At 47.4% G+C, this 24,130-nt stretch overlaps 1 protein-coding gene across 1 annotated transcript in view; it reads right to left on the reverse strand.

Moving 5' to 3' along the window:
• PTPRN2 (protein tyrosine phosphatase receptor type N2) overlaps positions 1-24,130 on the reverse strand; it is a 1,135,353-nt gene that overhangs the window by 673,179 nt on the left and 438,044 nt on the right. Inside the window, exon 11 of the mRNA XM_066584551.1 lies at positions 22,434-22,513. Coding sequence (XP_066440648.1) covers positions 22,434-22,513 — 80 coding nt within the window. The remainder of the gene's footprint in view (positions 1-22,433; positions 22,514-24,130) is intronic.

Here is a 24,130-nt window from a genome sequence, read left to right on the forward strand (position 1 = left end):
TGAGGTGACTGACCCCACCTGGTTTGCTACGCCTACTGAGGACAGGTCTTCATAGGGGGAGGCAAGGGCAGCAGCAGGGCAGGTTGCAAGAGGCAGTGCGGTGTCCAGGGGTAGAGGCAGGGCCAGACCGAATAATCCACCAACTGTTTCCCAAAGCGCCCCCTCGCGCCATGCCACCCTGCAGAGGCCGAGGTGCTCAAAGGTCTGGCAGTTTTTCACTGAGAGTGCAGACGACCGACGAACAGTGGTGTGCAACCTGTGTCGCGCCAAGATCAGCTGGGGAGCCACCACCACCAGCCTCACCACCACCAGCATGCGCAGACAAATGATGGCCAAGCACCCCACAAGGTGGGACGAAGGCCATTCACCGCCTCCGGTTTGCACCGCTGCCTCTCCCCCTGTGCCCCAACCTGCCACTGAGATCTAACCCCCCTCTCAGGACACAGGCACTACCGTCTCCTGGCCTGCACCCACACCCTCAACTCCGCTGACCTCGGCCCCATCCACCAATGTCTCTCAGCGCACCGTCCAGCTGTCGCTAGCGCAAGTGTTGGAGCGCAAGCGCAAGTACGCCGCCACGCACCCGCACGCTCAAGCATTAAACGTGCACATAGCCAAATTTATCAGCCTAGAGATACTGCTGGATAGGGTTGTGGAAACGGAGGCTTTCAAAGGTATGATGGCGGCCCCGGCCCCGCGCTACTCAGTTTCCAGTCGCCACTACTTTTCCCGATGTGCCGTCCCAGCCCTGCACGACCACGTCTCCCGCAACATTGTACGCGCCCTCACCAACGCGGTTACTGCCAAGGTCCACTTAACAACGGACACGTGGACAAGCACAGGCGGGCAGGGCCACTATATCTCCCTGACGGCACATTGGGTGAATTTAGTGGAGGCTGGGACAGAGTCAGAGCCTGGGACCGCTCACGTCGTACCCACCCCCAGAATTGCGGGCCCCAGCTCGGTGGTGGTATCTGCGGCGGTGTATGCTTCCTCCACTAAACCACCCTCCTCCTCCTACGCAACCTCTGTCTTGCAATCAAGATGTATCAGCAGCAGCACGTCGCCAGCAGTCGGTGTCGCGCGGCACGGCAGCACAGAGGTGGGCAAGCATCAGCAGGCCATGCTGAAACTACTCAGCTTAGGAGAGAAGAGGCACACGGCCCACGAACTGCTGCAGGGTCGGACAGAGCAGACCGACCGCTGGCTTGCGCCGCTGAGCCTCCAACCGGGCATGGTCGTGTGTGACAACGGCCGTAACCTGGTGGCGGCTCTGCAGCTCGGCAGCCTCACGCACGTGCCATGCCTGGCCCACGTCTTTAATTTGGTGGTTCAGCGCTTTCTGAAAAGCTACCCACACTTGTCAGACCTGCTCGGAAAGGTGCGCGCACATTTCCGCGAGTCCCACACGGACGCTGCCACCCTGCGCACCCTGCAACATCGGTTTCACTGCTGTGCGACGTGCCCACACGGTGGAACTCTATGCTCCACATGTTGGACAGGCTCTATGAGCAGCGTAGAGCTATAGTGGAATACCAACTCCAACATGGGCGGCACAGTGGGAGTCAGCCTCCTCAATTCTTTACAGAAGAGTGGGCCTGGTTGGCAGACATCTACCAGGCCCTTGGAAACTTTGAGGAGTCTACCCAGATGGTGAGCGGCGATGCTGCAATCATTAGCGTCACCATTCCTCTGCTACGCATCTTGAGAAGTTCCCTGCAAAGCATAAAGGCAGACGCTTTGCGCTCGGAAACAGAGGCGGGGGAAGACAGTATGTCGCTGGATAGTCAGAGCACCCTCCTGTCTATATCTCAGCGCGTTGAGGAGGAGGAGCATGATGAGGATGAGGAGGAGGGGAAAGAGACAGCTTGGCCCACTGCTGACGGTAACCATGCTGCTTGCCTGTCATCCTTTCAGCGTGTATGGCCTGAGGAGGAGGAGGAGGATCCTGAAAGTGATCTTCCTAGTGAGGACAGCCATGTGTTGCGTACAGGTACCCTGGCACACATGGCTGACTTCATGTTAGGATGCCTTTCTCGTGACCCTCGCGTTACACGCATTCTGGCCACTACGGATTACTGGGTGTACACACTGCTCGACCCACGGTATAAGGAGAACCTTTACACTCTCATACCTGAAGAGGAAAGTAGTTCGAGAGTGATGCTATACCACAGGACCCTGGTGGACAAACTGATGGTAAAATTCCCATCCGACAGCGCTAGTGGCAGAAGGCGCAGTTCCGAGGGCCAGGTAGCAGGGGAGGCGCAGAGATCAGGCAGCATGTATAGCACAGGCAGGGGAACACTCTCTAAGGCCTTTGACAGCTTTCTGGCTCCCCAGCAAGACTGTGTCACCGCTCCCCAGTCAAGGCTGAGTCGGCGGGAGCACTTTAAAAGGATGGTGAGGGAGTACGTAGCCGATCGCACGACCGTCCTCCGTGACGCCTCTGCCCCCTACAACTACTGGGTGTTGAAGCTGGACATGTGGCCTGAACTAGCGCTGTATGCCCTGGAGGTGCTTGCTTGTCCTGCGGCTAGCGTCTTGTCAGAGGGGGTGTTTAGTGCGGCTGGGGGAATCATTACGGATAAGCGTACCCGCCTGTCAACCGACAGTGCCGACAGGCTTACACTCATAAAGATGAACAAATCTGGATTTCCCCAGACTTTTCTTCTCCACCAGCGGACAGCAGCGATACCTAAACAATATGTAGGCTGCACCAGCGGACAGCAGCGGTACCTAAACAATACGTAGGCTGCACCCGCGAATGGAAGCATCGTTCTCTATCACCATCAAAAACGGTGATAGAGAACAATCTGTGTATTATATTCATCCTCCTCCTCCTGCTCCTCCTCCTGAAACCTCACGTAATCACGCCGGACAGGCAATTTTTCTTAGGCCCACAAGGCTCACTCATATAATTTTTGTAAACAATTTTTATATGTTTCAATGCTCATTAAAGCGTTGAAACTTGCGCCTGAACCAATTTTTATTTTAACTGGGCTGCCTCCAGGCCTAGTTACAAATTAAGCCACATTAACCAAAGCGATTAATGGGTTTCACCTGCCCTCTTGGTTGGCCATGGGCAATTTTTCTGAGGTACATTAGTACTGTTGGTATACCAATTTTTTGGGGCCCTCGCCTATAGTGTAATCCAATTAATTTTTTGCCCACCTGCATTAAAGCTGACGTTACATCAGCTGTGCTGGGCACTGCAATGGGATATATTTATGTACCGCCGGTGGCTTCCTGGCACCCACCCATGCTGTCGGTCCACACGGAGTTGTAAATGCATGTGTCCACTTCTAAAGAACCCCAGTCTGACTGGGGCATGCAGTGTGGGCGGAAGCCCACCTGCATTAAACCTGACTTTACCTCAGCTGTGATGGGCAATGCAATGGGATATACTTATGTACCGCCGGTGGGTTCCAGGGAGCCACCCATGCTGTCGGTCCACACGGAGTTGTAACTGCATGTGTCCACTTCTAAAGAACCCCAGTCTGACTGGGGCATGCAGTGTGGGCCGAAGCCCACCTGCATTAAACATGCCATTACCTCAGCTGTGCTGGGCACTGCAATGGGATATATTTCTGTACCGCCGGTGGCTTCCTGGCACCCACCCATGCTGTCGGTCCACACGCAGTTGTATCTGCATGTGTCCACTTCTAAAGAACCCCAGTCTGACTGGGGCATGCAGTGTGGGCGGAAGCCCACCTGCATTAAACATGACATTACCTCAGCTCTGATGGGCAATGCAATGGGATATATTTATGTACCGCCGGTGGCTTCCTGGCACCCACCCATGCTGTCGGTCCACGCGGAGTTGTAACTGCATGTGTCCACTTCTAAAGAACCCCAGTCTGACTGGGGCATGCAGTGTGGGCCGAAGCCCACCTGCATTAAACATGACATTACCTCAGCTGTGATGGGCAATGCAATGGGATATATTTATGTACCGCCGGTGGCTTCCTGGCACCCACCCATGCTGTCGGTCCACAGGGACTTCACAATAGGGAGTTGTACCTACCTGTGTCTATGAATTAAAAACCCCGGTCAGGTTGGGGCATGCAGTGTGGGCCGAAGCCCACCTGCATTTAATCCGACGTTAGCTCTGCTGTCCAGGGCACTGCAATGGGATACATTTATGTACAGCCAGTGGGTTCCAGGGAACCACCCATGCTGTGGGTGCACACGGAATTCCCATTGCGGAGTTGTACCTGCCTGTGACTATTTATAAAAAAAAAATGCGGTCTGACTGGGGCATGCAGACACCTTGACAGAATGAATAGTGTGTGGCACATAGGTTCCCCATTGTTATGCCCACGTGTGCAGCTCCTGATGGAGGTGGCACAGGATTGGATTTCTCATTGCTTCTGTACAGCATTGTGGGCTATCGCCCCGCCCCTTTTAAAGAGGGTCGCTGCCTAGCCGTGCCAACCCTCTGCAGTGTGTGCCTGCTTTTCCTGTGGCAGACGCACTTATAAATAGACATGAGTGTGGCGTGGCATGAGGGCAGCTGAAGGCTGCGCAGGGACAATTTGGTGTGCGCTGTGGACACTGGGTCGTGCGGGGGGGTTGGGCAGCATGTAACCCAGGAGAAGTGGCAGCGGAGTGTCATGCAGGCAGTGATTGTGCTTTGTTGGAGGTAGTGTGGTGCTTAGCTAAGGTATGCATTGCTAATGAGGGCTTTTCAGAAGTAAAAGTTGTTGGGAGGGGGGGGGCCCACTCTTGCCGGTATTGTGGCTTAATAGTGGGACCTGTGAACTTGAGATGCAGCCCAACATGTAGCCCCTCGCCTGCCCTATCCGTTGCTGTGTCGTTCCCATCACTTTCTTGAATTGCCCAGATTTTCACACATGAAAACCTTAGCGAGCATCGGCGAAACACAAAAATGCTCGGGTCGCCCATTGACTTCAATGGGGTTCGTTACTCGAAACGAACCCTCGAGCATCGCGAAAATTTCGTCCCGAGTAACGAGCACCCGAGCATTTTGGTGCTCGCTCATCTTTACTAAATACCCATGCATATATAATATTGCTGAACTTGATACGGTATATGCTCCTTCTAGAACCTTGAGAGAGGTCATATGACTGCTTTTTTTTTTACTCTAACTTTGCTGCTGCAGATTAACACGGAGTAGATTGGGTGATGGACTTGGTATAAAAGTCAGATCCGATTCCCAGGCTCTTGTGTGCCTTAGCAGTTTTTGTAGAGAGCAGAGAGCCTTGTGAGGAGTGAGCTGCACCAGTGCTACTAGAGAGCTGGGTTTCCAAGTCCCAGAGAGAGTGCAAGTCTGGTTCCTGGAGTGGCGCTTCCCAGCTGTTGTAACACGAGTGTCAGAGGGAGGGCTGCTAATTGCCCAAGGAAACGCCAGCTGCAATTAGCAACTACAAGTGCCAAACTGTCACCAGGAAAAAGACCATCAGTGAGAATAGATACACTCACAGCCAGTATCTGAATATTCAAGTTTCGGTGGTGTGTAATTGTACTATCACCCAGGCTTATAACCCTTAAAATGGATTACTTTGACTTCATCACTATACAGCACCCCCAAAGGTCCTGTGCTACTAAATTGTTTAAAGGGCAGTAACTATATATTTCAGGTAGCGGATTAAGTCATTTGGTAAACCGAAGTTCCTGCAAGACTCCTATTTTCCACAAGCATTTGGGGAGCTACTTACCCCTCTTCAGGATGAACCACTAATTGTATGTGATAATTCTATATTGAGTACACACTATTAAGGCCACCCTATTCGTAAGTTATGGACTGAATGATAGCGCTGATTGAATGTTATTAAACTCTTTACATTGTATCCAAATAATACTGTTGTGCAGTAGGTTATTATTATTATATTATTCTTTATTGTACATTCAGCAAAGCATTATTTGCTCGACTGAACTGGTGTAAAGCCTCCCCATCACTGACGTCACATTTTGTCACCTGTTACACAATCTTCATAGAAATTAGTAGTAGTAGATTATTGTGAAGAGATTTCCAAAATGGCGGTGTTATAGGCCACCTTTTCCCAACTGTTAGATAAATTTTGTTCTAGAGCAGATCTGACCCACTGGTACTGCTCTTGAGAAGAGGAAGGGTGGATGAGCATTAGCAGTTCAGCAATGAGCTCTAAAACATACGGTATGTATAAACCACCTGTTCTTCAGTTGCAGTAGTCACTATCGAATTCCAAAATACCTCTGGAAGAAATGCCAGCTCAAGAAGTGCTAAGCATTCTATGGACTGATTTCCCGTACTACTTCAGCCTGAGACCACCATGGACAATTCTAAGGACCATATGGAATGGTGTAACGCGCAGTGCCATTGAACTCTAGAGTAGTGGGAAAGTGTTCTCTGGGGTGATGAATTAGTCTTCACCATCTGGTAGTGATGTGAACGAATTCATTATACGTATTATCAAATAATATCTACTCTTAGGGAAATAACAAAGTAACAACAATCCTAACCTGTCTACTCCATGATCTGCTTTGATTTTTTCAGCTTTGAGCCCCCCTGTATTCTAACAATATACTTAATGCTGCTCTCGCGCCATGGTACCTGAACCATAAACATGTCATGTAGGCTTCTAATGTAGAAGCCCTAGCATGTTTATGGGATGTCATTGGATGTTGGAGCCTCCTATTGGCTGCAGTGGTCACATGCGTAAACAACCATGAGACCTCTGGAACAAGAGTAAACAGATAATAATAGATATGGCAAAAGGGGGGTGATTTAAACTTTTGCAACTTTTTTTTTTTCAATTAAAAAAAACTTTATTGATTTTTTTTTTACATTACTTTGAAGTCCTCCTGGGGGACTTTAACATGCGATGCTTTGATCGCTCCTGCGGTATGACGTAATGCTATAGCATTACGTCATACTGCTTTTTGACAGGCAGTCTATCAAGCCACCCCATGGGGGTGGCTTGATAGGCAGTCTGTTAAGGCATCCCTGGGGTCTTTCATTAGGCCCCGGCTGCCAGGACACCTTCACGGCTCCCCTGATCTCACCATGGGGGAGCCGTGCGGGACCCCCAAACATCGTTCGGGGCATTTAAATGGTTAATAGTCGCGATCGGCCAAGCGGCCGCTCGCGGCTATTGCCCGCAGGTGTCAGCTGTTATAAACAGCTGACGCCCGCACTGTATGAAGAGAGGTTGCCACGCAACCTCTCTTCATACATACCCCGACACTCCATGACGTACCGGTACGTCATTGGTCGTGAAGGGATTAAAAATGGCAGCTAGACTGGCCCGGTTACAAATTTTGCACTGGAGCCCAGAAGTTTCAAAGTTTCAAGTTGGGCCATAAATGTGTTTACTAGGTCAATGTTACCTTTAGAGGGGACCTGTCATGTGCTTATATCTGCAAAGCCATCTGTATACAGTAGCTCTACAGCCGGGGCCCCACTGACTCCAATGTCGTCTTTCATTTGTTCCTTCTCCTCCTTCCCGTTTTCTCATCTGGGATTCTCATGGAATTGGCTCACAGCGTTGTGGATTTGTTCCTACTCCTCACGCCCCACCATATGGTTTCTTCTTAGATTCGTCTCCTGGCACTGTGAATGTGTCAAATGGGTGGTCCTCACCACTCACTATCAATGGATGACATGTAACTTGATTGGCAGAAAGCAGAAGGACCACCCTCTTGACACATTCACAGTGTCGGGAGGCGAATTTAAGAAGAATCTAAATCATGAGGCTTAGCTCCGAGTCACAGAGGTGGGCCGTGCCGGGCCTGACTCGGAGTTAAGCTTCATAAACCTGGTGACAGAATCCCTTTAAGAAATAGCTTATGGTGTAAAATACAGACGCTATATATATGTTTATAGCCAATACTTAAACTAACTCATCACTTTGTCTTTTCCATAGTCGGCTTACTAATGAACAAGACCAAAACGTTCTTCTGACAACTCAGGCTTAGGAAGGGTTATATTTGGCAGCACAATAGAAAACCTACAAGTCTAGTAAAGTTATGTAAAAGACTTTAATTACCGCTAGAGACTGTTCAGATTGAAGTCACCTTTTTGTACTTTGCCATCATAATGAGACAAGGTGTTGATAGACTGCAAAGCGGCCCGCAGATGCAAAAAGTGCAATTATGAGATCCTCATTTAATCAGTGTTAAGGCTTTCGACAAAGTGAGCTCTTTTCTCTGCCTGCTCACTGGTGCGTTAACTGTGCAGTGCAGCTGAGCCTATAGAATGATCCCACCAACCTTGGGTTGCGGGCTTTCAGAGCGCAGAACATGTCTGGCATCCTGATGAACTGGCTTTTGTGCTCGCAGAGTGTATTGCAATGTCAGAATTGTCTTCATTAATGTGCAATAAGCAGAGAAAAATTCCACAGAGTTTAGGAACAAAAATACAGATTACACTTCGAAAACAACCTACGTCGGCTCGGAACGACAGAACTCGGAACACATAAACGGGGCATTATGTGTCACGGCTGGGGAATATTTATAGCCGAATTCATCATTTGTGTGGATTGTGCATTGGATAATGAAATAGCTTTTTGCAAGATTTTCTATTGATGGTCCATCCGATTCATAATTACCAGTGGCAGTCTGACCTTGCTTCATAGTTAATAAGCGGTGATGAGTGAACTTTTCCAAAGTTCGGTTCAGCTGGTTTGAAAAATTTCGACAAAAAGTTTGCTTTGGTCTGAATTAGTTCAATCCAAACCAAAACTTCAATACCTCTGAGGGCTCGGTCACATGGGCGTTTTTTGGTCCGATCTGCAGACGCGTTTGCGATCTGCAGATATATAGACCCAATGCATTCCAATGCGAGCAGGCACATGTCCATTTTTTATGCGGATGTGCGATAAATTATGCGACACAACGATTCGCAGAATGCGCCTATCTGCGCTCTGCGAATTGTTGTGTTCTATATATGCGCTCAATATATGCGCTATTGAATGACAGCAGAGAGCTGCCTCTGATTGGTCCCTGCGCTCAGCCCATCAGACGCAGCATTCACTCACCCATTCATGAATTCATGAATGGGTGAGTGAGAGCTGCCTCTGATTGGCTGAGGGCTGTGACCAATCAGAGGCAGCTCATTCAGCAGGCGGGGATTTTAAATCCCGCCTGCTGAATACTACAGAGAGCAGTTCAGGAGAACTGCCGGCCGGACACGGCTGAACTTGGGTTGCAGAAAAAAGGTGAGTATACTTTTTTTTTTTTTTTACACATTTGCAGGATGCTTTTCAGGGAAGGGCTTATATTTTAAGCCCTTCCCCAAAAATTCATATAGCGCTTGCCGGTAGCCCATTGCTTTCAATGGAGCCAGCTGTATTGCCAACTCCATTAAATTCAATGGGCGAACATCGCTCCTTTGATCGTGCCCTTTCGCTGAAAACGCTGCTAGGTGCAGATTTTTCGGTGAATCCTCGGCCCCATCATGCGATTTGCGGATGCGCATCCGTTTTGCGACCCGCAAATCGCCGGAAAAAACGCCCGTGTGACTGAAGCCTAAGGCCCCCTGTCCATGGACGTGTATTCGCAGGCGGTAAACCGCCGGCAAATCACGCCGGTCGTCGCTTTCCATAGCATTGCTAAGGAAAGCGCTGGCCCCTGTCCACGAGTGGAGAATCATTGCCCCAATTCTCCGCGGCCAACCTATCTATCAGATAGGGCTGACTGGCGGAGATTCAGCGGCGGCTTCCACGGCGGGGATCTGCCGCGGGACTTCGCAACGCCCGTGGACAGCCGGCCTAAAGTTGGTGTACAACACTAAGGGCCACAAAACCCCTGTATAACTCTCTTAGGTGACCTAGTAGTGCCTCTCAGTTCTGAGTGGTTTTTAAGACAAAGTTATTCCAGAAGAAGAAAAGGAAGAAGAAGCCATTGTATTGGGTTCAGCAGTGACGAACTGCCCAAGGCTCGGGTACACGGCTCGCTGAACTTTTAGCAAAGTTCGACTTGAAACAGGGTTCTAATGTTTCCGTTTGTTCAACACTATTCATAAGGTTCAAAAAAACACAGGTCCATCAAGTCAAACCTATAACCGTACAGTGTTGATCCAGAAGAAGGCAAAAAAAACATGAGGAAGGAAAAAAAACTCCAAATATGGCAATCAAAATAAATCTCTGGATCAATGTCGCAGGAACTTGTCGCGGTATCGCTGCATTAGGTGTAGAGATGAGCGAGCATACTCGGTAAGGCGATATACTCGAGAGAGCATCGCCTTTTTCGAATACCTGCTGGCTCGTCCCTGAAGATTCGGGCGGCAGCGGGGGTTGGGGGCGGCGCAGGGCAGCGAGGGGGAGCGGGGAGGAGAGTGAGAGAGATCCCTCTCTCTCCCTCCCGATCCCCTCCTCAACCCCCTGCTTACCCCCGCCCCCCCCCCCCCCGAATCTTCAGGGACGAGCCAGCAGGTACTCCAAAAAGGTGATGCTCTCTCTCTCGAGTATATCGCCTTACCGAGTTTGCTGGCTCATCTCTAATTAGGTGTTGTAGTCTGTTTTTCCACTGCTCAGCGCTCCCTCTGGCCCTGTAAGATGCAGGGTCAAGCGACTGTTTGGTGTGAATTACATGGACTGGACCTTTTTCGTTACAGCCATTAGTGTTAGGGTACTTTCACACCGGAGTGATAGTGAATGGAGACAGGGTGCGATGAAGATCTCTTGAGTGATTTCTCGCTCAATACCCTGTTGGGTCACACGGTTACACAAGAGTGATTTTTCGGCTGACAGTTGGCCCGTGTAATAGTACTCTTATCTGTTACACCCAAGTATTGATATTGTCAAAGACATATGCACCAAATTGTGTAATTGACTGCCTCTACAAGAACCAACTACCATATTGGACTACAAAATTGTATAAAACCATCAGCTCCAGTGTGTTGAGTCCATATAAGGAGAGGTAGCAGATAACCACCATGAGCAATACCAAGTGCGCTAGAAGGCGAGCAAGCTCTACGCGACTGGTGCATCTACACTCTGGGGTATTGTGAGATAAAGGGGAGCGCTCTGACAGCAGTGGAGGTACGACGGTCCGGTAGAAGGGTCGACCAGGTACCGGCAGACTCTTAGAAAATAACGCTTTGTCACGATTACAAGGATGTCAAGTATCATTCTGAGGAGCAGGCACAAAGCATGGATGGCTATAACACCGGACGACCAATTCCAGCATTATTTATTTACATAGGCGTTGCGATATTTGGCTGCCCGCATCACGGTCGAAAATCACATCAACAGGAGAAAAATGCAACCAAGTCGTGGCTAAAACTTGTGTTTTCTTGCCCATTCACATGGCTGGGTGCAGCGTATATACGCCACAGCCTGGGATTCCATCGGCCGGGAGGAGAAAGTTTAGCTCTGCTAAGCTGTCTCCTCCTCACTCCTACTCCCTTTGCCGGTTGATCGTGGCAGTGGAGGCTCCCATAGAAGCCTATGGGAGCTGACGGCAAAGACAGGCGGAGGGAGTTTAGCAGGCTAGCCACTGCTAAAGTCCTCCTCTGGCCCTTGCCAGCAGCTCCCATAGGCTGATCATGGTCAAAAGATAGGGCAATACCTATCTTTTCCAAATGCGCGTAAAAGCAGCCGGCCGGAATCTGCAGCATATGTGCTATCTTTTCCGACCGGCCGATTTTCTGCATTGGTAAATTGCCTATCTGAATGAATGCATTGAAATCCAATGCTTCAGGTGGTCGTGATTTTCGGCCGACGTTTAATAGCAGCAAAGTAGCCGCGATAAAGTGTTTGCGTGAATAAGGTCGAAAAGAAACAGTTAGGTGAGACTCCAGTGGGCAAAAGAGCACAAAAATTGTATAACTGAGTAGTGTAAAAACATCGCCTGGTCAGATGAATCCAGATTTCTGTTGCCCCGTGCTGATGGGAGGTCAGAATTTGGCACAAGCAGCATGAATCGATGACCCCTTCCTGTCAGCTGGTGGAGTAATGGTATGGGGAAGGTTTTCTTGGCCCCACCCGGGTCCTCTGATACCCCCGGATGGACACCATAACAAATCTCTGCATTTCTGGAGGCCAAAGGGGGTCCAACACGCTACCCCAGTAGATAGGGTCTCCCGTAAAGTGGCCATTCAGCGTATACCTGTATATAACTTGTTGGGTCTGACTTTTTTACTGATACATCACTAGGCTTCTAGTTTTCTTTACGCCGTAGCCGCTATAGTTCAATATTTATTGACATTAACATCGGCAATTATATTTAGGGTTGGAAAGAACATCGTAGGCTTTTATGAAGAAAAGGGCAGCCGGAGCACTAATAACGCCGAGCTCTGAGTGAACTCTAAAGATTTTGCTACCAATTCCCATCATGATATCTCCCGTTGCTTAAGGAGGAAATTTCTGCATGGTTTAAAAGGTCATTATACATCATTTATTAAGATGGAATAAATTATGAACCGCAAAATGGTGAAATCTTGCTGCTTGTGTTTTGTCTACCTGGATCTAATTAGCAGCGATCGTTACATTAAGGAATTCAAACATTTGAAGAAAAAGAATGGATTTATTAATTGATATTAATTGTAAAATAAGCAAAAATATTAAAGGGTGGGTGGGGGGCGTCCGAGCAATGGGGCTCCATTGATCACAAAAATGGAGCTCTAGAAGCTCCTCAAATTAATGGAGCTTGAAACTTGATACTCCACTCATTTTAACCCTTTGCAATCCAATTTTGGATTCAGGGTTTCCTAGGGGGCTCTCTCTTTCTGACATTATACAATGACGCCATCTGCTGGCCAGAGCCAGTACTGCGGTATGGGACATGCTGGAGAGACCCCCGACAACAGAGTGTCCAGTAATATACATTAAGAATACCCTGCCGGACGTCTTCCGACATCAAAGCTGTACAGCCGTCAATCAGAATGTCTTTAGATGTCAGACAGTGGATTGGAAAGGGTCAATGGACCGACGGAGATAGCCGAGCACTTCAGCTCCTCTCTCCAGCAGTCTCATTCAAATGAATGGAGCAGTACTGCGTATACGTGACCACTACTTCAGTTATTTGGCAATGCGTGGGCCCCCCATCTAGTGATCTGAGGCAGTCCTAGCAGTCAGACCCGCAGCGATGAGATAGTTATCCTCTATCCTGGTAATAGGGAATTACTTTTAAGGGGGGTTTCTGGCACTTAACTATTGCTGACCTATTCTCAGGTTAGGTCAAAAATAGTTGATTGGCGGAGGTTCACTGCTCAGGATCCTTCAGACCCTACCAGGCACAGTGCCATACATTCTATAGTGGCTGTGCCTTGCATTGCATTTCAGTCTTATTCACTTGAATGAGACTGAGCTGCTCCCATGTGACTGATGAAGATGACATGACAACGGTAGGGGATGCATGTCTGATCACTAGGGGTCCAACTGCTGGGACCCCTAGCAATTCTGACATCTGCGCAACTGAAGCTCCCCATATGAATTGAGCGGTGGTGCACCTCTGCATTCACTTCTATGGGACAGAAGAAGACTGCCAAGTGGCCGCACCTGGTATTGCAGCTCAGTCTTAAGTTCTGGTAGCAGAAATCTCCTCTCTTTAAAGCAAGCCGACAGTTTCAGGACAAAATTCTGTCCTGAGGATGGAGCGGGAGGCTATTATAAGGCCGCCTGCACACGGGCGGGTTGGATTCCGCATGTGGAATCCCGCAGTGGAGTCCAGACTTGGCAACAACGGTGTCCTCACTTACCTGTTTTCTTTTTCTCAAATCTGTACTGCGGATGGTTCACACGGCTCGCCGCCGGACATGCACAATATAGATTTTCTATTTTTAAACTCCTGCATTTCCCACGGAATCCACAATGTCAACTGCGAACAGGCCGCGGGTCGGATGGCTTTCATTGACTTCAATGGAAGCCCTCTGTGTGGACACCGCAGGAAAATGGAGCATTTTGCGATTTTTTTTGCCACGAGCCAAAACCAGAATTGGTTTGCGCTCGTGTGCAGGAAGAATCACTTTTCCAAAGCTGCTATGGAGGGTATTTGCTGAATCCGGAGGTGGATGCTTGCTCCGGATTCTGCAGCACAAATCCACCCGTGTGCAGGCGGCCTTATACAGGTGATTGTTCTTCTCTGCTGTCCCTCCGATCTACCAGTTCCAGGTCCTGTTTTCGGACATGCAATTTCTCAGTCTGAGTGATGCTGTTACATAGAACTTCTATCACAGTTACTGATGATGATCTCAGATCCTGTCACACAGTTATAATAGAGGAGATCACAGTTCATCCTCCTGACTGTATACTTATGGTCTGTAGCTGATTTAGATGACTATAGAAGGTAATGATAAACTGTTCCTCATGCAGATAAAAAATGGTATAACTTTAACTAATGTTGAGCCGATGCATCACTGGATTGGTTGAAAGTGAAATCAAAAACTCTGGCCTCAACATGGTGCCTGAAAAGCATCAGACAGGTGGCTGCACTGCACTGCAGGGAAGTGACTGCAGTACACAGAGGGGAACTCCATAGTGTGACAGGTGATCAGGTGAGGGGGACAGGGGTGGAAAAATATGTTTTTCGCTGGAGTGGCCTGTTAAATATGTTATCCAGTTTTATGTACAAAAAAAGTCATCAAGATATGATAAAAAGTTATCAAACTTTTTAAAAACACTTTTTGTTCCGAATTCTCCAGATTTGGAAGATATCTGCTTGCTGCCAGTGAATTCAAAAATCCCCACCTTCTGGAAGCACTGGCTGTGATTGGCTAAGCATCAGCCAATCACAGCCAGCGCTTCAGGAGGCGGGGATCTTTGAATCCCCGGCCAGAAAAGAAGAAGATGATCTGTGCCAGAGACCCGGGGAAAAGATGCGGCCGGGCTGACAGCACGGGACAGGTGATGTATGTGTGTTTTTTTTCTTCAGCTACGGTGTATTTTCAGGGAAGGGCTTATATTTCAAGCTTCCCCAAAAATCCTCGCATGTATTGCTACAAAGAGAAATAGCAGCGATATCGCACGGGCCAGTGATGCGATATGACTGCGATTTTCTCGCAGCGATGCCGTGTCGCCCGTATGAACGAGGCCTAATAAACATGTTTGTGTGAATCCAGGCCTTAAGTGCAATAACAGGTCTCATCTAAAAATATTGAAAAAAAAACAAAAACGTATGGATGTGAAACGCAAAAAAAACACGTAATGATCATTAAAAGTAAACTGATGGCTGTGCATCTCCCCATTAACGATTACATAAAGTGCTAACGATGCAAAAATAAAGTGCAGGCGATAAAATGAAGAGCCCCTTGGATCTCGTTGACCTTGCTCCGGCCATCGGAGACCAACCACTCGTTAATTAGAAGGTACTTATGGATGCCATATCAGCCCATCTTGTGCGGATCAGCTAATTTGGTCGTTGCTCTCTCCTCTCCAGCTGCTTACTAAGTGGCATGTGTCAATCCAAACACTTTTTAACCGGACTTGCAAATCTAGCTCAGTGACCGCTGATGCAGCCTGAAGGCTTTTCTGAAGGGATGTGCAGTTATTTTGGGCAGAAGGCTACAGAGATCTCGGTTCTGCTTCACCCATGACAGTGACTGACATTTAACGCTGATACGGAAGGGTATAAACTACAGATAGCACTCTGTATATGGAAGACATAAATTATACGGATTATTTTGGCTAATTTTATCCAAGGGTCTGATTACTATTGATCACGCTGAGTGACAAGCCTTGAATTACGTACCGCGCCGCCCCACGCACTGAATTATTTCTATCCTCCTCTACTCCTAATTACGATCCTGCAATATTGTCTTCCTGTATTACGTCTCGCTGAGCAGATTAGCATAGATTCCTTATACTGACAGCCGTGACCTTTTTTTTAGTTCCCCGAAAAAACACTCGTCAGAAAGTTAAAAGTCCTTACCTGGGTGCTGTGGAGGGGCGGCGCATCCATGATCTTATCCGACTATATTAATAACAGTTCCGATATTATTTTAATATATGCAAAAATGTCATGGAAAATTCACCATTCTACCTTAAAATGAAAATGTAGACATCATAGACACAAGGGTCCTTAGTTAGGACCAGCGGTAATAAAATATAAGACCCCTGTGGGCTCAGAAAAGTATCCAAGTCTTCCAACCATTCAAGATTCAGTGGGACAGTCCTGGATTCTGCGTGCTGTCCAGGCAAGAGGATGTCTGGCAAGGGTAGCCGAGAATGGAGTAAATTTAAAAAAACAGCCCGTACTCGACTCCTATCATGCCCCCCCTCTCACTTCGGAGTAGCCCAATCAAGTACCATGTGATCGTTGCAGGCAATCACTGGTCTTAGTTGTACCAACGCTGAGACCGGGATTGGACTCAGTGATCACGCGGTATGATCAAGTTACCTGGAGTGAATAGTGGTGTCAGGAATCGAACGGAGGACCTCCTGTAATCCAGTTGGTAGCTCTCACTACTGAGCCATCTAGCCTGTGGACAGTTCTCCTGCATGACTCTCAGCTTTGATCCATGATTCCAGTTATCCAGTTCCTGCCTCTGGTCCTGACCCCGCCTCTGTTCCTGATTGGGCTCATTATAAAAGCCTGACCCTGCCACTGCAGCAGCACGTGATTATTGTGCTCCAGGCCTTAATCAAGCTCCAGTTCTGCCTGCTCCTCTGCAATTCTACTAGACCTTCTGATACCAACTCCTGGCTGCCTTTCTGGCTACGCTGCTCGCCTCATCCACCTGTACTGCAAACAAACTTCCTGCTGCGGACCCCTGGCATCCCTTCTGACTACTCTGCAGACCTGCAGCTAATACAATTGAGGCTTCAATCCAGTGCTCAAGTGGCAAAGGGGGGAAGGGAAAGAAGTCAGTATTGGCTGATTTTTAAAAACATTTTACTGTATAAAATTGCCATAATTAAATGGTGATATTATTACTGTAGCAAAGGCATACAGGGGTATTACTGAAGGGGGGCATTTGAAGACATTAATACTAAGCAGGGCCATGCAGGGGGCATTATTACTGACAGAAATCATAAGGGGGCATTATTACCGAGGGAGGGAATTTGTGGGCGTTATTACGGAAGCAGCATGCAGGGGCATTCTTACTAAAAGGGGCATGCTGGGGCATTAATAATGTGGCACTATTATTGAGAGGGTAATGTAAGGGCATTATTACTGAGCGAGCTATGAAAAGGCATTATATCTGAGGGGAGGCATAAGGGTGCTTATTACCGCATAGGGACACTACTGTTTATGGTAACTAATGGGCACTGTAACCATAAAAGGGCACGGCTTAGTGTAGAAGGGGCATGTCTTAACATCATTCAAAAAATTCACGGTGCGCTGCAGGAATTACCCCTCTTTTTCTTGTTCAAAGGTATAAAGTAACAATCTCTGTCTCATTGGAGACATTTGCAGAAATTGGTGCAGATAGTTTTTGGGGGAAGCTATAGGATGGAAGGTGGCACTACATCTACATTGGTGAATGTCATTTGGTAGCAATTTTTTTATTCTGTCCTCTTGACCACTAGTTTGGCACATGCTTGGTAACGACTGAATTACTACCTAGCCATATAAATAAATGAAAGCAGGATACCTTTTGAGTTGTCGTGAGCCCGATAAAAAATGAGAAGAGCTCAGGGCAGGCCAAAACGTGTCCAGGTCAATTATCTGTCTGACTATGCACTAATGAAAGCTCAGAAAGAGCGAGTGCTGGGATTTCTGTTATAGTAGTATCGTTGAAATGGCTGTCAGCAAGTGGATGCCACACACTGGTTTGGCTATGTGGCAGCTGATACTACCATAGACCAGGGTGCAATAACTGAGTGTGCGATCAGAGGTATAGACACAGGAGTCCAGAATCAAAGCCGGCAGCATATACTTCAACATGCGGGACAGTCCAGAGCTCAGGGCAGCCAGAGTAGACTCATCACAATATAAAAAGGCCAGGAGTCGGGGCAGGCAACACACAGGAGAATGGTCAGAAGGTCAGGAGTGGAGAGTGCAAAGTAATCAGGACAGACCAGAATCAGAACAAATCAAACTACCTGTAGCCGGATCTAGATGATCAAAAGGTTAAGCACCTTCCTCAGGAAAAAGGTGCTTGATATAGGCAGAGGCGGTCAGGGATTGGAGGGTTTTTCGTATATAAACTTGGTGAAAAAAGGAAAAGCCCGCGCTCTTAGGGACCTGAACACCAGGGTCGGGCTCCAGACACCACTTGCTTCAAACTTTTATTCTTAATATCCTCTGTGCAACGCGTTTCGTCGTACACACAACGACTTTATCAAGAAAAACACTTCAAGTGGGTCCTGCCAGCTAGCAGGACACAGAAGCCCAGCAGCCGAACGGACACGCCAGGGGATTTTTAAAGCCGACGAGGATGTGGAGGTGCTGGTGAGACCCCTTTACAGGGGTGCTCGCCAGACACCGGGTGAGTCTAATTGATTCATTTTTTATACATTTTAATTCACTTTTAGTGATTACTCTAAAGACCTAATAATTGCAAGCCGACACAGGTAGCGCCTCCCTGACGTGTGTTTTTAGGGATTGGAGGGTGATAGATTTGCAGGACACACGGCGACACTTTAAGATTGCAGGCATGTGGTGCTCACACACTTAGGGGAGCAGTGAAAGACTGGACACCAGAGCACAATGATATCCACAGACAGGTAAGGCAATTTTTTGCACCATTTTCTAGCTTAAATGGGTTCCCCAGGGACATAATATTCTGCAAAACTTTGCTCAACCTGCAGTATTATAATAATCAATTGCATAGTCACCGTTTCGCTCTTCTCCGCCGCTGCCATCTCACGGCTCTCCGGTCCCTGCTGAACTTCACTTCCGGGAGAGGAGTGATGACAACTTGTCACTGGGTGACATGAGCGCTATTCACCAGCTGACGGGAGACATTGAGTGGCTGCGGCGGTCACATGACCCATTTGTCGGGGACATCATTGCTGGCTCCCTCACCTGGTAATGAAGACCAGCGGAGACCGGGGAACCAGGCAGACGCCTGCGGCAGAAAAGCGTGGAAGGGCGAGTATGTAATCTGTTATAATACTGCAAGCTGAGCAAAGTTCCACAGAATATTATGTCCCCGAAAACCCCCTTTAAAATTTAAAGGGCTTATCCAACCCTAACATTTTTTTGACACATTTGTGTGGTGAAGAAGAAACACAAAAAACATAGTCAAGAATGAGGAAGGAGGCAAGACCGTGGTGGTGGGTGGAGCCTAACACCACACATGCTACACTGTTTCTATCAGGCTTACCATTACGTTAGCAGGACTGAACAGTATGTTATCAAGCTCCATCTCTGTCCCTTCCCCCTCCGGGCTAGAGGTGCATTTAACCTGTCCTAGGACAGGTTTTTCACAAACTGCATGGATGATGGCAGGAATAAAGATACGTGACATTTAAGCATGGATTTGGATTCCTCATCAAATTCTCTATCAGATACATATGTCACATGCAGCCCATCTCATTTGTAAATATTGATTTGGTTCCAAGATGGGCACTATGTTGGACACCACCCTTCTCAGATTTGCCCACTTTTTCCTTAGCAACATGGCACACACTGGATGGTGTTCCCAACCACGATCTTTATTTTATTCAAGAGTCTCCATATCTCTGGACAACGTTGTAGTAATACTTACTGCAACGGCCAAGCTGAGCACACTAAAGTGGGGGAGACCCCAGGGATTGAAAGATGGTTGTCACGGGTGGCTCTGTAATCCCTCCTGACAGAGGAGGTAATAGGGTTCTGCTTAGCTGTTGCACAGTGGCACAAATGACGTATACAGGTATGTTTGAAATGAACAATTTTTTAGCCACGAGTGACGCCAGTACTCCAACCTGAACTCACAAGTCTAATGATGGTGGAATAACTTGACAAGTCCAGTAGCTTGAAATAGTAAAACCGGGAGCACACAGTTTAACTAAAGCTTAGTTGAAATAACAGATGGATAGGCAACATTATGCAAATACAGCAGGGTCCACAACAATGCAAGGAATTAACACAATGAAAATAGAAGATTGACAATTGAATTTCCACTTATCTTTAATGCTCTCTCTCTCTCTAGTTCTAGAGGTTACTCAGTATTAGTCTCCCCAATTGTTACTATTTGAGGGTTTAGTGGAAGTGTAGTGTGAAGGAGTGAAATAAGAGTTGTAATAGACGCTGAAAAAAATCCTGGCTTTGAATTCACTGCTTGACTCACTGTTAGGTGGGAACGCTGACCTCCAACTCTTTCCTCCTATTGCTGGAAAGACAAGGGAGCGGAAAGGGACCTCGCTACCCTTGCTGGACTGCTGAATTGCTGAACACACGCTGAACTACAGACACCTCCTTTCTCCGACCATGTCTTGTTGTCTCCCTTCTCCTCCAACTGTAACAACAACTTTCTACCTTCTCCTCCACTTCCTCTCCCTCTCCCGCACTTCTCCAAAACTCCACCACCTCTGTATAGGGACTCATGTAGTGTCTTCCCGCTCCGGACTCTCCCACCAATGAGTGGACATATAGCCAATAGACAACCAGCTATTGCCAGCGCTAAGCTTATAGCTCAGGAAAGGGGATAGACATGGTTTATCTGCCGCACGGCACCTTCTATGCCTAAGGAAGGCACATAGACGGGTGTGATAGCAACAAATATCAGTGCGACTGTTCTGTAGGATCCTCTGGGCCATTACACTTACAAAACAAATAAATAACTTTATTCATTGCTTTCTTTCCCCCATTTTTCACCCCCAGAAATCTCTGACCTCTGTGTAGTGGCCGACACTTGTAACTGCAGACATGGCTTGCATTGATTTCAATGAGAACCGCGCTTGCAGTTACAAGCCCCAATCCACTACTCAGAAGTTGGAGCAGAGACTTCCACTCTGACCTCTGTGTTATTGTGCACAATCAACTGATCGGTCGGGGTCCCAAGCAACGGACCTTAGACGATCAACTATTGATGACCTAACCTGAGGATGGGTCATCAATAGTATTCTCCTTGGAAAACCCTTTTATTTGCCGCTGCCCTGTATTTAAAGGGTAAACAGCCATGATCAGAGTTACCTCCGATCGAAGCTGTTGCTGGCGAGTGTTGATCGTCAAAGACAGCCGATACCCGCCATGTATGGAGCAGATTCAGCTCCCAAGCCTACTTCATATACAGCATACGTTGTAGACGACTATAGATTCCGGGATATGCGCCGTTAAGACGTATATAGACGTATGTATGAAGGGAAGAAGTTAATGAGATCATCCTACCAAGATGGTAGATTTCACATTCGCTGGATATTCAACCTTAAACCAAGAGCATTTTTTTTTTCATCACGAAGTCCTTTCGATTGTCTAATGAGTTATTCTTCATTGCTCTTGGTTGCCATGAAGAAGCCAAAATATGTTACGGCCATTGCTTACCAACAAACGCCAGAGCCGGAATGTGACAATGCGGGATCCCAATGTTCCTCTAGAGATGTGGCCTGTCACTCACTATAGTAGTGCAGGGCTTGTGGAGCATATTGATAAGACTGTGAGCCCCGCTACGGACAGGGGCGGATGTGCGTGAAGACAACCTGTATACAGTGATAGGCTGATGCTATCTAAATAGCGGGAAATAAATAGTAATTTGCATGGAAGTACAATGAATTCTATGGCATTGACATGGAAATGAGCCGTACAGTGGATGTTCTGGCATCTGCACCGCTGGTGGTTTCTAGGGAGCTACCAAGGAATTCTTCAAAGTAAAGGAAATCTTCTGTAAAGTGAAGCTGAGATGACACCGCGCCGCACACAAGGCACAATGGCTGCTTTGGCAAGACAAGTCCGTCAAGCTGTCATTCATAGTCTATCTGCCTCCTTGGATAAAACAGGAGAGAAGTACCCCAGAAAAGACATGTATATCTAAGTAGGGCCAATCACTTCATCCGCTCATTATTTTTGTGCAACCGAATTGCATACGCAAAATACAGAAATGTGAATGAACCCATTGAAATCGACGAGTTCCACTCTCTGCATAGTGCATGCAGAAATGCGCCCATGTGAAGCCGGCCTTAAGGGGCTATGTTGCAGATTTGGCATTGGAGCACAAGGTTTCAAGTTATGCTTCTCACTACAAGTATGGCGAAGAATGAAAGGTCCAAACTAGAGATGAGCGAGCATACTCGCTAAGGACAATTTCTCGACCGAGCATTGTCCTTAGTAAGTATTTCCCCGCTCAGGAGAAAAGGTTCGGCTGCCGGCGCGGGTGAGAGGTGAGTTGCGGCAGTCAGCAGGGGGGATCGGGTGGGGGGGGGGAGAGGGAGAGAGAGATCTCCCCTCCATTCCTCCCCGCTCTCCCCCGCAGCTCCCTGCCCGCCGCCGGCAGCCGAATCTTTGCTCCCGAGCGGGCAGGTACTCGCTCATCACTACTCCAAACCATTGAGCCCAAAAAAAGACGATCCAACCAATCAATTAAAAACGGGAATCAATAAGACCTTTCCACAAGGTAAAGTAATCCAGTTTATAGCCGGCGGCGCACACAAGTCAAGATCGGCACTGTTGCATATGAGGAGGCCTACCTGCGGCTTTCGTCACATCTTCTGTGGTCATATTCTGGACGCTGGAGCGCACTTGGAAGACCACGGCTGATCCCAACACACTGCAGAGAGAAAGCGAAGAAGAAAGTGAAATGTCACGGAATCGATAAGTGACATAGACGATGCAGTTACTTTATAGTTGCCTTTTTATTATGCAGTACCAGTAAATATAAGTTTAGGTTTAGGAGGACTTGATGCTATATATTTGGCCCCGGACTTAAAGGGCACATTTATATGTATCTCAGTCGTTCTCCAGACTCTTGGCCAGAATAATGGAAATAAACAGAATAATAGAAAATGTATGAACGCACACCTATGTTACCATGGCAACAGCATTCGGGTTAGGATTTGTCATGATCGCTGTAGCCGCACAAAATCAGATATTCACAGGAGAAGGAGGACCGTGTGGTGTGATTAGGAGAAATCAAAAGAGATTGAAAAAAAAAAATAATAAAAAAGGCAGTGTGATCACAAAGTAAACCACAAAACGCCACATCAAGTGAAACGGCATTGTCAAGAATGGCGCTGGCGAGATACGCTTTGATTTAAATTAATAGAGAATGCTATGAAAGATTTTCCACAAAACGTGTAAGTTCAAAAGGAGGCATCGAGTCTATGTATTATTTAAAGAACATTTTATTCCACACCACGCGACTCAGAATGAGAGGCTGTGCAGAAGCCAAGATCCTGACCCGCCGCACACGGGACCCAAGAAAGGAAGATTTCAAGCCTTCAAACAAATGTGACTTCAGAAAATGACCTCTCGTATAAACCGAGTTTTTATATTATATGTATTTTAAGGAATTTTTGGTGATGTTTTTCAATTTTTAATGTCATGATTTATGTAAAAAAAAAATACTGAAATCCTGCAGTTCTCACACTGACCACTAGGCGTAATAATTGTCTGACATTTCCTGTTCTCAGCTGTCATCTCATTATCATCACAGGCAGGATATCACTGAGAGGTGACACCTATATATAGAAAACACAGGATCCACGATAGGTGATGTCACAGCTCACCTCCTTCCACCCCCCTGCATAGGTCACAGATCATACCCACAACACTTTCCCATAGAAGTCAATGGGTGCCCTCCCGTTCACTGTGTCTATAACTCATGTGGCTGCTGTAAAGCATATCTCTAAAATGATTTTAGCACCAGTTGGCCGCCCCTATAGTGATTGGTAGACAATAGAATTTAAAAAATCGGCAATCAGAAAATAAAAATAGATTAGAAAAATGCTACAATTTTCACTACCTAGTTTTAAAATCCTGCAGTTCTCACTCTGACCACTAAGCCTAATAATAGTCTGACACTTCCTGTTCTGTAGAGAAAACTTCTCAGCTGTCATCTCATTATCATCACAGGTAGGATAACATTAAGGGGTGACAGTTATACATAGGTCCACCATTCCCAAAAGGTGATGTCACAGTTCACCTCCTCTCCCTCCCTGCACACTGACCACTAAGCCTAATAAAATGCTTATCCTTCCTGTTCTATTGGATAAAACTTCTCATCTGTCATCTCATCTTCACCACAGGCAGGATTACACTGAGAGGTGGCACTTATTCGTAGATAATATAGAATCCACTATTCCCAACAGGTGATATCATAGCTCACCTCCTCCCCCCCTTCCTTGCACACTGACCACTAAGCCTAAAAATAGTCTGACACTTCCTG

The sequence above is a fragment of the Eleutherodactylus coqui genome, chromosome 12 (genome assembly GCF_035609145.1).
Source record: "Eleutherodactylus coqui strain aEleCoq1 chromosome 12, aEleCoq1.hap1, whole genome shotgun sequence".
Classification (NCBI taxonomy): domain Eukaryota; kingdom Metazoa; phylum Chordata; class Amphibia; order Anura; family Eleutherodactylidae; genus Eleutherodactylus; species Eleutherodactylus coqui.